Source organism: Dermacentor variabilis, chromosome 10 (assembly GCF_050947875.1).
Source record: "Dermacentor variabilis isolate Ectoservices chromosome 10, ASM5094787v1, whole genome shotgun sequence".
Classification (NCBI taxonomy): domain Eukaryota; kingdom Metazoa; phylum Arthropoda; class Arachnida; order Ixodida; family Ixodidae; genus Dermacentor; species Dermacentor variabilis.
Genome location: NC_134577.1, coordinates 99,787,518 through 99,802,983, shown reverse-complemented (window position 1 = coordinate 99,802,983; position 15,466 = coordinate 99,787,518). Strand labels below are relative to the sequence as shown.

The 15,466-nt window shown below is 46.9% G+C and overlaps 1 protein-coding gene across 9 annotated transcripts in view; it reads right to left on the bottom strand.

The window, feature by feature from the left end:
- Dab (DAB adaptor protein) overlaps window positions 1-15,466 on the bottom strand; it is a 141,982-nt gene that overhangs the window by 9,668 nt on the left and 116,848 nt on the right. For 5 of the 9 annotated variants that reach the window (XM_075673249.1, XM_075673248.1, XM_075673254.1 and 2 more), the window contains 2 exons: window positions 13,130-13,261; window positions 9,810-10,676 (listed from right to left, as the gene is read on the bottom strand). In XM_075673249.1, the coding sequence (XP_075529364.1) occupies window positions 9,810-10,676; window positions 13,130-13,261 (999 nt within the window). The remainder of the gene's footprint in view (window positions 1-9,809; window positions 10,677-13,129; window positions 13,262-15,466) is intronic. The other 4 variants (XM_075673255.1, XM_075673250.1, XM_075673257.1 and 1 more) reach the window with 2 other exon arrangements.

Here is a 15,466-nt window from a genome sequence, read left to right as displayed (position 1 = left end):
ACAAGGTGCTAGATGACATGTACAAAGCACCATATCTATAACATGAAACACCAAAGTGACATAAAGATTACATAGGAGCACAATAATATGATAGTGAAGTAATACATACACTACTATAATAATATATATATATTGTAAGCATTTATACAGATTTCATCTTCATCTGTACAAAGTCATCATCAATCATCGGCTCGTGTTCGTTTTTGCATCGACGCCATTTTTCCTTCTTGGAATAAAGCATCGTCTCGACCGTGGTATTTCAAGTGGTGGAGGCGCATTAAGATCCTTTCGACCTCAATCCACTTCAAGATCTCTCCTGGAGCTACGTTCGGGACGCCGCTTACGCCAAGAGGCCGCCATGTCGCAAGACCAGACTGGAGCGTCCACCATCTCGGTTCAAGTGCCAGCCACCCCCACTCCCAGCCCTGCCAACAACCGGTATCGCGATCCTGAAATCTTCTCTGGCTCGCCTGGTGAGGACGTTGAAGACTGGCTCGACAACTACGATCGTGTCAGCGAATACAACAACTGGAACGAGACATCGAGGTTAAACAACGTACCATTTTATGTCTCTCAAGTAGCCAAGACATGGTTCCTGAATCACGAGAGGGACTTCCGTGATTGGTAGTCTTTCAGGGAGCAGCTACGGCGGATTTTTGGCACACCCACAGTTCGTTCGGAAGTTGCGAAAAAGAGGCTGTCTGAGCGCATCCAGCACTATGGCGAGTCGTATACCTCATACATTGAGGACATCCTCGCGCTTTGCCACCGTGCCATGCCAGAAACTGACCACGTGCGACAACTGCTTAAGGGTATAGGATCTACAGCCTTCAACGCACTGGCCGCTCAAAACCCTTCAACGGTGTCAGACGTCGTCGCCGTCTGTCAGCGCCTCAACGCCCTGCAAGCAATCCGCTTGCAACCGGACTTTTCCGACAACCCCCTGGCAAACAGTATTGAGCTCCGGTCTATCATACGAGCCATAATTCGCGAGGAATTGCAAGCGCATGGCTCACCCCCTTGCATCAGCGCTCATGTCCAACCTGCTTCTACTGACCTGCGCGGCATTATTAAGGAGGAATTTGCCTCCCTGCAGAACGACCACAATACTACGCTTCTCCTTGCCCACAACCGGCTTCTTACGCCCAGGTTGCTGCAATGCCAGCCGCGCCGTCTCTAATCACACCACCTGCGCCTGTTCACGATCATCTGGCACCTTTAGTCGCCCGAGCTTCGAACCCACCTTACTACTCTGCCTGGCGTTCATCGAGGCCTGTCTGCAATTACAGCGGCTTTCGAGGACATATCTCCCAGTTTTGCTGACACCGCCAGCAAGACGAACGTCGTGGTTACGCTGCCTTTGAACGCAATGAGCCACCTCCTTGCGTCTACCGCACTTATGACGATAATCCTCCCGTTCGACGATCTCCATCTCCGGCCGACTTCTCCAACACCGCACACAACGCATGTGCCTCGAGACGCCACTCCCTATCGCTGCTCCGACGTTCTGTTTTGCCACTTCGACCTGTCTCCCAACTCCATGTCCAGCGACCGGAAAACTAACGAGTGCAGTTTTTGGAGGGAAAACTGCATCGCCGCGAAGTGCTCCAAGTTTTCCTGAACGTCCTTCGAACATGTTATTGGTGTCTGTGGAGGGTGTGCGTTTATTAGCTCTGATTGACACGGGAGCTACTATTTCTGTTATGTGGGCAGACCTGTGCTCTCGTCTGCAGAAAGTGAAGACGCCTTATATTGGATCATCCCTGATTGGGGCTAATCGAGCTATCATTCGACCATCAGCCCAATGTACAGCATGCGTCTTCATTGATGGTATCCATCATCACAGTAAGTTCGCGATTTTATTCCCGTGCGCTCATGAACTAATTTTAGGTAGAAACTTTCTCTCGTCAGCGTCTGCTTTAAGTTCTTGCCGTCAACGTGTAGTCCATATGATTGAGACTGTTCATTGCAGCGGGAGTGCTGATGAGCCACGAGTGCGTTTTCTCAATGCTGCCAATTCTGTACTGCCTCCCGGCCACGAGCAAATCATAAGTCTCTCTTCTACGAACATCACCAATGGCGACGTGTTCATCACTCCTTACGGCCGCTGTCTTGCCCGTGGGATTGTCTTCGCTTCCTGCCTGGTGCGGTTCAAAGAAAGTTCTGCATCAATCATCGCGTTAAACGCGACCACTGAGACAATCCTCCTACCTCAAGGCTTCGCAGTGACCTGTTATGTGGATATTCAACCAGTCTCCCTGCTTCCTCTTGCCGCCTCACAAGCTCTTCCTCAACAGGGCAAATCTGCTTCATCTGCCCTTGCTTCCATGATACGTCCTGACCTTACTGCTGCTCAGAAGGAAGCGTTGCTAAAATTGCTCACGAAGCATCCTTTGATATGGATACATTGTCACTTGGACGGACTTCCGTTGCCTTCCATCGTATCGACACTGATGGCCAGACTATTGTACGCCGTCGTCCCTACCGAGTCTCTTTGGCCGAACGCAAAATCATCGAGGAGAATGTCACCGATATGCTGAAAAGAAACATCATGCGTCCCTCCGCCAGTTCTTGGTCATCACCCGTCGTTTTAGTGCAGAAGAAGGATGGATCAGTATGATTTTGTGTTGACTACCGCGCGCTAAACAAGATCGCCTGTAAGGACGTATATCCGATGCCCCGTATCGATGACGTCCTCGATTCTTTGCAAGGCGCGCAATACTTTTCCAGCCTTTATCTTCACTCCGGATATTGGCAAATTCCAATGCATGAAGCGGACAAAGAAAAGACCACCTTTTCTACTCCGGATGGTCTTTACGAGTTTAACGTAATGCCTTTTGGTCTATGCAATGCTCCCGCCACATTTGAAAGAATGATCGACACTGTTCTTCGCGGCCTCAAGTGGAAAACTTGTTTATGTTACCTCGACGACATTGTCGTGTTTTCCTCGACTTTCACTGATCATCTTCAACGCTTAGATGAAGTGCTCACATGCCTTTCTAATGCCAGACTTCAACTAAACACGAGGAAGTGCCGTTTCGCTAGCACAACGATTAAAGTCCTGGGTCATCTCATTAGCAAAGACGGCATCCAGCCCGATCCGGACAAAATTTCCGCAGTGCTCAACTTTCCATGCCCACTTCGTGCAAAAGAACTGCGCAGCTTCAATGGACTCGCTTCATACTTCCGACGTTTTATCCGGAACTTCACCAGCATTGCCTCGCCCCTCCACAACCTCCTTGCTAGTTCAAGTTCCTTCGATTGGAACGATCAGTGTGAAGCTGCGTTCCAAGAACTCAAGCGCGCACTAACATCCCCACCTGTTCTTTGTCATTTTGATGACAAGGCGCCCACATTACTGCATACTGACGCTAGTGGCCAAGGAATTGGTGCCGTACTGCTGCAGCGCGACCACGAATTTTGCAAAAAGGTTGTTGCATATGCAAGCTGCGTTCTCACTTCTGCAGAAAAGAAGTACTCTATAACCGAACAAGAGCGTTTGGCTGTTGTTTGGTCCATTCAGAAATTTCATCTATGTATCTCCATGATCGACATTTCATGGTTGTGACCGACCACCATGCCCTATGTTGGTTGTCGACCATCAGAAACTTGTCTGGACGCCTTGGCCGCTGGATTTTCCAATTACAAGCATATAATTTTGATGTCATATACAAGTCCGGAAGGAAGCACCAAGATGCCGATGCTTTTTCACAATGCCCATTACCACCATCATCGGAGCACATCACATCCCCTAGTCAAATTGGCTGCACGGAGAACGCATCATGTATTACACCGATTTCTTCCTTGGCTCCATCAAACCGCCCTTCAGTGCTTTCCACTCACCAGCACGCCAATTCTTATTGCCGTAGTATCATCAAGCGCCTTAGCGGTGTTTCATCTCCACCCAATGCCAGGCTATGGAAACAGCTGAAACTGTTCAAGCTCGAAGACGACGTGCTCTACCGGTACATTTTTCACCCGGAAGGCCATCGATGGGTTCCCGTTCTACTGCGCTCTCTTCGCGCTGCAGCTCTGCAGGCCTCACACGATGACCCTACGTCAGGCCACTTGGGCTACCACAAAACACACGAGCGCATACGCAGCCGACTCTTTTGGCCAGGTCTTTCCACGAGCATAGCTAGATATGTTGCCTCGCGCACGCTTTGCCAACACCGTAAGCGACCTACTACTGCTCCAGTTGGGACGCTACAACCACTTCCTTATCCAGCACAACCCTTCTCTGTCGTCGGCATTGACCTTTTCGGGCCACTCCCACCTACTCCAGAGAGCAACAGATGGATTGTCACTGCTGTTGACCACTTGACCCGGTATGCTGAAACAGCCCCAGTACGTTCAGGAGCTGCCTCAGAAGTAGCAGCCTTCTTCTTGCAGGCTATCTACTTACATCACGGGGCGCCTCACGTTCTTTTGAGCGACCGAGGCAAGGCATTTCTTTCAAGCACCCTTAATCAAGTTCTGCAAGTGTCCAACACCGTGCACAAGACAACGTCTAGCTACCACCCTCACACCAACAGGCTAACAGAGTGATTTCATCGCACGCTGTGCGACATGCTATCCATGTATATTCAACCTCACCATCGTAACTGGGATGCGATTCTCTCATTCGTAACATTTGCATACAACACGTCTGTTCAACGCACCACCGTATACTCTCCGTTTTTCTTAGTATACGGCCACCACCCAACCTCATCACTCGACGTTTCTTTCTTCTCTGGCCCCATCAACACTTCACCATTCATTTGTGACCAGTTCGTGTCTCGTCATGCCCAATGTCCAATGTCACCGTCGCGCCAGTCTGAACACTGAAGCCAGCCAAGACGATTACAAACATCGGTATGATGCCTCTCACCGCGTCGTTTCCTACCGCCCTGGTGACGATGTGCTACTATGGACACCTGCACGAACACCCGGTTTATGTGAGACGCTTGAGTCTCGATATATTGGCCCCTACAAAGTCATTGAGCAGACCTCACCAGTGAACTATCGCCTTACATCTGTTGATGCCCCAACTGACCGATGCTGCTGCGGAACAGAGATTGTGCACGTTTCCCGCCTGAAGTCCTTTCATCTCCATTCCACTGTTTAATGTGCAGCCAGGCTGGCCACTTCTGTTCACGGGGAAAATTAGTGTAAGCATTTATGCGGACTTCATCTTCATCTGTACAAAGTCATCATAAATCATCAGCTCGTGTTCGTTTTTGCATCGACACCATTTTTCCTTCTTGGAATAAAGCGTCGTCTCAACCGTGGTATTTGAATATATATATATATATTTCTATACAAAAGGACATCAAGTGGGTCAAGTAGCACAGTTCCCTACAAAATGCAGAACCCATTGACTGTGGAGCCTCAACTGTGCCCTTGGGACAAAGGAACGACAAAGCAATAGCGCAATCAATCACAAGGCCATTTATTGCACTTTCATACACCAATGCCAGCTAGATGATTTAGTACGAATGGAATATGCCGACAGGCGCACGACAAATCGAGGAATTTCGTCTCACTGCGACAGGATGTCGAGCAAATATGTTCGCCTCATGCCAAACACCAATGCCTAATCATGTGCGTGTACAATCATGCGGACAGTGGCATGTTCAAATGACCGTGTTCATCTATCCTGGTGCCCCGCTCCGAAGCCTCTCACAAGACGGTCCCGCAAAGCATGCCAACAGGAGCATGAACAAGCCTGTGTGCTCCGCAAACCTCAAGCCAAAGGGGAAGAGGTACTCGCATTTGTGCCCAAGTAACCCCGTCGTCACATGACATGAGCAACGCACACTCGTGCCATCTCTCGTACTGTTTTGCAACCACACCGACTGCCGGCAGCGCTCAGCTATGCGGCAAAGTTAGATTGCAGGAAATGCGAAAGCCAAGCGGGGAAACAAACATAAGGGGGGGCGCACAAGACAGTCGTGCGTCCTCACATGACAAAGCATTGCATTCTTTGCTAACACATATATCAGAAAACCTAGTGGCCATATTTAACTGCGTGGGACAAAATTCTCTGCCGCTTCCTACCAAAATATTTCTACGCATTTTCCTAAACCTGGGAACAGATGCTACAAAATCTACATATGTGTCCTGTCTAATATTTTGGTCAGTTGTAAACTGTTTTATTACCCCTTTCACATGTCTGCTTTTAATGACCACTGAAACCAAAGGCCAGTGAAAACAGTCTGCCTGATTGGCTCCTTTACAGACACTTTTCATGCAGTAGCTTGCACTAGAGGAACGAGATGGCACTACCGGTGATGAGCTGCACGTTACGTCAGGTGAAAGCATGTAAAGGCGACAAATGCGAAACCATTACCGCATACTTACAGATCAGTGCGAAAACAGACACAGAGGTAGAAGGGCACAGGACGAGCGCTGTCTGACTACTGAAATTTATTGAAATGACCGCCTGCACCAGCATAAGAATACCTTAAAAGAAACAGCGACCTCGCATCTTTCAGCGCATTGCAGATAATGTGGGTGCAAACCTTTCTTCGAGAAAAATTACATCATCATCAAGCACAAAGACAGAAGGCTCATGAACTTGCTGAAGCCTTCCATATAGAAATGTTGCACAATGATTGTGTATCTGACCCATTGTCGTTTTGCTAGATTGTGAAACACACTTTCTCAGTAACTATTTCCATGTGACTTAGATTTCCTGTGCACACAGGTAGTTGGTTTATTCGTGTTTTCTTTTTTAAGCTTTTGTTCAATAAATTTCAGTTCTTAGTCAGCACTCGCCCTGTGTTCTACCTCTGTGCCTTCTGTAGTTTTTGCGCTGATTTAAATGCATGCACCCTTTCCAACTCAGCCATCTTTCTATCTAACAATTACCGCGTCTACACTGCTACCGTGCAATTACCTGCCAGAAATACCACTGGGTTATCACTAATGCACTGTACTCAATTCATGCTGTAAAATGTGGCACGGAAAATGGAAGATCGACCTGTGCAGTAGTTGGCTGCAAGGATAGGGACAGGTATGTAAAGGAATGGAATGAATCTGTGCGGCCAAGTTCATGGACCACTACTACACAAGGACTGCCTGTGTTGCCGGCCCTCCACAATACATGGCGTTCCTCGAGGATAAAAAAAATTAACTCATCCCCGAACACTGTATCGCTAGCCTATAGAGAAAGGACTTCAACCTCAGAATGTAGGCAAGAGTGAGTACCACTCATTACACAGTGACAAAGGAAGTAGAGCCATTTCCTGGCAGGTTAAGTTTCTTGGGTGTTAGTTACACACATCCCCCCTGACACCCTCAAACTTCAATGTGCAGAAGCATAGGTGACGACTACACCGCCAGCACATGAATATTTTGAAGCTAAAGGCTGATTTAATTCGGAAGCAGAAAGTTTTGACACTTTGGAATACATTTCTAGCCCCAATTCTAGTAGAAGCAACATGTATGCTGCTCACACCATTCGGACAAGGTGTAATTAGCTCCGAAAGTGAGTACACGTCCTCTGAATCTGTGGCCAAAGCTTTGTGTTGTCCACCCAGTCACCATCTACAACATCTGCCAAAACTAGGGGTGTGCGAATATTCAAAACTTTCGAATAATGACTCCAAACTGTCCTATTCGATTCGGTGTTCGTATTGCATAATCGCTATTCGTAATAGTAAAACCTCATTAATTTAACTCGATTAACTCGAAATCCCAGATAATTGGAAGGTTTTCTGCAGTCCCGTATTTTCCAATGTAAATTTGACTGGATAATTCGCACCGGCGGCCTAGGCCAACCCGGTTAATTCGAAGATTTGGGGTGCTATGCAGCAATTCCTGATCCCCATTTCTCCGCAAACCCGCCGAAACTACGGCCATTCGGAGCCGCGAGGCGATGGAAAATAGCAATCGCAATTATTTATAGACGAAGCGCCTGACCCGTAGTACTGCTAGCACAAAAATCAGTCCACGGTATGCCCCGCACACCGCCGAAATGTGCGCCTGCAAAGGAGAATGCGTGCTTCACTGCAACGCAGCAGTCATACCGGTTTTTCTCACATGCTCTCGTCCCCCACTCTGCACACTCCTCGCAGTCGCAGTGTCAGCGCATGTTCCATGCCGCTGCCACTGGCTGCCGTTCACCCATTCTCTCTCCGCACCTGCGGCGATGTGTGTGCGCGCAACGCCGGTCTGCGCCGTTTCTTTGTGTGCAGTGGGGTTAGGTGTGTTACAGCTAGCGTGGTGTTTTTTTTTTTTTCCGAACTGTGCAGAAGTGCCAGTGAGCGAAGATGTCAAAGTATAAGACTTTAACGCTGCAGCAGAAGTTCTGCTTGATCCAAGAAGCGGGTAAGAACACGTGTTCCAAGACCGAGTTGGCTGAAAGGCACAGCGAGCCCAGCAAGCACAGCGGTCTATATGAGCTTGCGAATGGTAGACAAGCTCGTGGATGTCAATTATCATTGATTTTAATGTTCCTTGATAGCAAGCGTGTGAATGTGGTACAGTTCAAGTTCCTGCCACTCATTACAACGAATCCACGTACAACATACCTTTGGATATACCTAACAGACTATTCTTCTCACTTAGCTTGGTCTGCCTATATTATCAATACAGCTAATTCCGGTTTTAACAGACCCGACTATAACAAACTGTCGGCTACAGCAGACAAATTTTTGGGCAAATTTTGTCTAGATGGTGTAAATACAACGCACTTTGCTACGGCAGTATGTGTGTGCATGTGGCAGTGCGCTGCATGAAACTATTTCCACCGGCTTGCTGAATTTGCAAAAATGAACTTTTTTTTAAAGGAATGAATACACCAGCAGCAAGCTTTGTGCAATAGCATGCCGTGCAACTCGTGTCAACCACGCAAGCAGGCCACCGCCGCCTATCGCTGTTGGCTCAGTGTCGAGCAAGCACCGAGGGTGCTGCTAGGCCTAAGCAACTTCGAAGCTGGTTAGGCTAATGTACTATTCAAGATGTCTAGACTGCGAGGCACATACGTGATGCAGTCTTGTAATTTCGCATGCAGTGCAGAAACGGCCAGATGCAGGCTTGCAGCTGAACTTGCCTTGCACCGCAGCTCTCCCTCGTGCTACAGATTTCACATTCGTCACAAATGATAAAATTGAGACACCAGTTTATTCTACCGGCCACTGTTTTGTGTGAAGAACAAATTGTAGCCGATGTTTGTGTCATTGACGGTGACGAGGTACCTGGGCCAAGCAGCCTGTGGCATGGCAGCAGTGGCCGAGGACCATTAATCTTGCCGTTGTGCGGGGAAACTGCCATTTGTCAGCAACCAGCATGCAGAAAATGGCAGACGGGATCATGCCTTGCCACATGGTTGTACAATTACCAGATAACCACGTTTATGCAGAGTTAGTAATTTTAATTTCGAGGTTTTTATTATTTTTTGCAATCGCTTATGGGTTATACAGCAGCGTATGCAAAGTTTCGCCATTTCACAAAATACTACAACCCTAATTTTAAGATAGAATGGACCTTGGATTGTAGAAGTAGCCACTCATCAATGTACTAGTCAGTGGCACCCTTCCTTTTACCAATGGGTATACATTGGTTTGTGCAATAAAGTGCGACAGTTGTTTCGGCTTAGTACTGATTGGTTGTTTCTCAGCGGTCTCCTTAGGCGATACCTTGGGAGTTGGCCCTGCGAGTCCTAACAAGGATATAACAGACGTTTTTTGCTGGATTATCACAGTCCATTGTAAGAGGCATCAACTGTAAATACTGGCGTATAAAAAAAGATATACAGTAGAAGAATGAAGAATTGTAACCGCAACTTTAGGTAAATCGAGCTTTGTCGATTTCTGCTCTCTCACCTGGTTGCCTGAGGCAGAAGGCCCAGCAAAGAACTCATCCGCAAAAGGGTCCTGCGCTCCACAACGGCTGAAGATGTTGCTGCTGCCCGACGAGGAGGAGGACGTGGCCGCTGTGGCTGGCCGGGATGGTGACACGGAGGACGCATTGCTGCCGCTGCAGAAGCCTTCATCCGGCGGTGGAACTGCCAGTGGCGGAGGCGGGGGCGGGAAGGCCGGTGGAGGAGGACCCTCGTCTTCTTCCTCCTCCTCGAACGTCTGCCAGCCGCTGACCGCACTGCTCAGCGGTACGGGCGGCTTCCTGGGAGGGCTTCGGAGCTCGCCAAAGGCCCCGTGGTTCCTGCCAAGACTTTTGGACAAGGGGCTCAGTGGGCTCTTCAGTTCACCAGAGTTGGTTCTGGGCTTGCCAACACCATCAACCAGGGAGTCAAAGGGGCTCCCTCCGAAAGCGACGAGGTCGGGTTTGCCGCTAACATCGGAAAAGGGGTCCATGGGACTACTGATGCTTGTGCTGTTGAGCTTGCCGAAACCCTCGGACGAGGAGTTCAGCGGGCTCTTCAGCTCACCGATGCTGGTGTATTGGTGTTTGCCAACCCCTTCAGCGAAAGAGTCAAGTGGGCTCTGGAGTTCATTGAAAGTGGAGTGGTGCCTGCTGCCACCATCTTCAGCCAAGGGGCCCAGGGGGCTCTTGAGCTCTCCAAAGGCGCTATGGCGATGTCTACTGCTCTTCCCACTGCCTTCAGACAAGGGGTCCAGGTCAGCGAACAGGTCGGGCAGCGGAGTCGGAGGCAGGGAGGCCGTCACCTGGGGTGCGGTGCCAAATGGCAGGGTCCGCGGCGGCGGCACGGCGCGGTGCTGCTGCTGCGCTGTCTGCAATGGTGAAGAACGTTGCACTGAAGCAAAACATCTACGGCCCCTTTGCTTCAGGTTTGGAAGACAAAGGGGCTGTCCCCTATATAACCTCAAATCACTCGCGTGTGCTACACACCATAATTTGCAGCCTGGTTATCTCCGATGTCAAGACAGGCCCATTAGCAAGTTGTCCTGTATCCGCATTTTTATTCTAACGACGTTACAATCAGATTTTGCCCTTATCACTGGTTTATTCTGCTTCAAATTTTGTGACAAGATCCCACTTTTTTGTCTACAATGTTATATAAAGCATTTGGCCTATTTGCCATTTTTTGTTGATCTAGAAAAAAAGGAACAAGCTACTATGACATGCAAACCTGATCATTAGAAAAGTCAAGTCAAGTCAAGTTTATTTACAACATGTACAAAGTACAGTGTTGAAGGCCACCCTGGCAAGAAAGCTGTAAACATACAGCTTGACGAGTCCAGGGGGCTACAGAATGAGAATGGCCAGGAGACCACTGAAAGAGAATGGCTACAGATGCAGACAATTAACTGAAAGCCTAGCTGGACGAAACAAACAGCAATGCCAAGTTTTTTATTGAATGGTACAGCCAAAAAAAAAAAATATGCTGCAATATTTGAGCACAAACGAAGCTGAAGTAACTGCCAATTTCATATGGACTGTGCTTTGATGGTACAAATGACATATGGACAAATTGATATGGCCCCAGCCGAATCAAGCATTTCACAAGGGTCGGTTGTTGGCCCTCTTTTATTTACAGTAGTATACAAGAATGACTTACCCAATATCTTCACAAGTTTGCTTATTTACAGACGACTGCATTAACTAATGCAAAATAACCAACACTTCAGATGTATGCCTTCCAGGCTGACTTAAATAACGTCTATGAGTGGTGTCACACTTAGCAGATGGAAATTAATGCTAACAAATGTGCATCTCCCATACCAACACAGCCTGCCCCACAAACGCAATTAATGACCTTCCACTGCAGTCTGTAGCATCATACTGCTACCTTGACATCCACATAGTTAGCAGTGTGTCCCGGAAACAACATGTACAACACACAGTATCTAAAGCAAACCATACCTTAGGCTAAAGAAATTTTTACCTTGCTCCAGTTTCATTAAAGCTACTGCTATACTCCATGTGGATTCACCCAGTGCCATTTCTCCCAGCCCGCCGAGATGACCAACATAGGATCAACATACCCCAATGTAACACCGTCGCGTGTTCACTGTCATTTCTTCCACAAACTTGCAATGAATGAAATAATCTACCCACATCAATAATTACCACTCAAGACCCCCTTCGCTTTAAAAAAGCACTGAATAACTTGCTTTATTAAATTGTAATGATTCCTGTTTATCCTTTCGCCATGTGCTGTGTATTTTTTATGTAATGAGTATTTTTGCCATTTTATTATATGGTCTACTGCTTCTAAATATGCATTCTTGGTTATGTGCTATATTTGCCGTTTCTTTTTATTTTGTTTTTCTTTGTTCCTTTGCCCCGACCCTCTATAATGTACCGACATGTACCTTGAGGGTAATAGAAATAAATAAATAAATAAATAAACAAATAAATAAATAAATAAATATGCAATCCTGTTAATGTAGTCTTTAGGGAAACTGCAGTGAACAGGCAAAGAAAAAGCTCATGGCTGTCCGAGTGTAACCAACTTTGGTCACTCTCCAACTCCACGGACGAAAATTAGTTCCACGATTCATCATCACGAAAGTTTTTTCCGTGACACCTACAACGCATACCAAAAGGCCAGAGCACCTGGAGTTCAAGGCACGATTTCGAGGAGTTCAAGGAGTTCAAGGCATGAGTTCAAGCCACTGGTCGCAGGCCTGAAGGCAACAGGCGCATTTCCCTTTCGGCTACGTCACGTGCGAGTTACACAACACATATCTGCTACGGTGGCTCCAGTGCCCATACATTGCTGCACTCTAAAGCCAAATGTTGCATGTTAGATTCCCAGCCACAACGGCCACATTTCAATGGAGTGTGGAATGCAAAAGAGCTCACGTACCACACTTTGCATGCCCGTTACAGAACCCCACGTGGCCAAAATTAATCCGGAGCCGTACATTACGCAGTCCCACTGTGCTGTTTCGGGAAGTGAAACTTAATCCAGAATAACTTTACTTAAGCTTTCTCTTTACCCAAAACGTATAATACAGAAGCACAATCCCGGCTTTATGGGGTTTTTATGAAATGGCAGCCTCCAAGCAACAAGAGAGAAGCAAAGATGAATGAACGAATACCGCATTTATTTAACAAAAAGCTGGCTGCTGGCCAAGGTGAGGATTCGTGATACAATGATCGCTTCTGTTACACAAGATGAGGAGTTCGGATAAAAATGAAAGTTTCTGCAGGCCGAGACTGACAGCAGTGGTGGGACGTCAGAATTTGTGCACAATATCTGTACACCGCTGCTCACCCCTGCGAAGGCGGTAGACTGTGAGGTGCGCGCAGTCGGAGGCGGCGGTGGCAACAGAGGCGGAGGTGGCCCCACGGGTGTTGCTGGCTCGGAGAGGAAGGCACGGGAGCCGGGATGATGATGATGATGCTGCTGCATGGGCCGGCCAGGGATGCGCAACACAAGACAGCCATGAGGCCCTCCCCCCCTTGCTTCTTAATTACATGGATGTATCTCAATAAAAATGCCTGCCGTGGTGGCTCACTGGCTATGACACTTCGTCGATAAGCACAAACAAGATCACCCGTCACGATGTGGACAGAAGCACATGAATGCTCGTTTACCAAGCTTTAGGTGCATGTTAAAGGTGATCAGAAATTAAATGGCAGCGCTCAATTTAAACTTGTTCGCCGAGAGTTCCACTTGCCGGAAAATGACTGGTCACATTGTAGCACGCCACAAGCGTGGCTTTTGAGACCATGGTGCGTGTGCTGTTGTGACTGCGGAACACCGCATCTCGGAGGCCATGCAAATTTGGTGTTATGAAGCTGGATAGCTGCTAATAAGAACACTATGCTAGCCTATCACTTCCCAGCCCCAGTTTCACTGCCAAAAAAAGTCATAGCAATGACGTAGAGTTCGTTGCTAAATTTATTTCTCCCACTATTTTGATGCCAAGACTCACCAGTTTTCATTACTCTGAAAGAGTAATGAAAGTAATGAAAGTAATGGAGGGGTACTGAAATGGGGGCAGGCACGAACTATGTGAAGCAACTTCAGATAGTGCACCCAACTTCTCATGGTCATAGTAAAACAGCTGTGATTTGCAGTGTCTATCTTGGACTACAGACATTGCATTGAAATTACTGTTCGCAAAGCTCTCCCAGCACATTTTCTATTATATAAAACATGTAGCATACTTTTAAAGGCACTAAAAAGATAAGAAAACATTTTCTGTTGACACGAACAACTGTCCTAGATCTGAGTTTTCTTCTTTTTTTTTTAATTTGGAGCATCACAGTCATAATGAGTTAATAGCTGATGGCTGCGAGCCATAGAAGAGCCAATTCATACTGTAATTTAAATTGTTTTTCATTGAGAATCTTGACAGCAAGTCATCTACAGATTTGTGCAAATTTTAGCAAATACAATGAAATTTCCAAGTTTTGCTGGAATCCTTGCAAACAAATGGTAATACTGGTGCCATGGTGCCTGTACAGTTGATTTTTTTTTTTAAGTTTCTAAAGGCTTGCACAGCTTTTGAGCTACGAAAGTCAAATCTTTTTAGGTGTTGCTTATTGCTCTTATTGCTTTAATTGTAGTAAGTTCCTATACACTTGAACTCACTTTAGCAACAACGATTTGGCAATCATTTTGAGAGGAACACTGACACTCCTTTTTCAACTAGTCATTTTTGCTTTTTTCGTTAAATGAAGTCCGAAACCCTCCAAACACTATAAAAAACACTGGCAAGAATTACAGTGACATAAAGAATTTTCCAGAGTACTCGTTCTTTGCTTCCACATCCAGGAGGAGAATGCATCATGATACGCTGACTCATGCCATTTCTGTAATCACCGTGGTTGCCACACGCAAGCCCCATCATAAGAAGTATGCAAAGCACTCTTGTTTACCATATTTTTATGAGAAGTGTCATGATACCTAGTCTTATGGCTACACAAAGTGCCAGCAAGTTTTGCTGTGTGTCATGACACTGCAGGAATATCAATGACGCCAAGTCCAGTATTTTAAGATCAACTTTAGTACCAAGCAAGGTGCAAGTCTAGGCTAGTCGATTGGACATATTTAGAGGGACATTAGAGGCAAATATTAAGCCAAGCTGAAGTGATAGCTTAGTGCTCGAGAATTTCTGAGGCATCAATATTAACGTGAACAGAGCCTTAATAATCGAGAAATCGAGGTAAATGCAGGACGTGGTTAGAGGCTCCCCCGGGAGATTTAAGCACTTGCCCAATGACAAAAGCACTTTTCAGTTGAATTCTGTCACTAGTACTCAACCATTCGTTGCAAGAAACATCCTTGTTTTGTATTAAGACGAAATAAAATGCTACTTGTCCAGTTCTATTTCATTTTTTAGAAGAAAGAACTCACTGGCTTTACCCTTTACAACGACGCGGGCTTTCAAAAAGTTTCATTTTCGCTCGACTCCATGCCGCCCACGCTTTCGTGTTTCACTAGTTTCCTTATAACATAGCACTGTGATGGTTTTGCTGTCTTGCGAAGCTCGCACAAATTGCAAGTAGCAGAGAATTCAACTTCCATGTGATGCCGCGGGATGCCCGAACAACCTATGCCACTTGGTCAAAGAGCAGCTGCGGCGGCAAATTCACTGCTCTG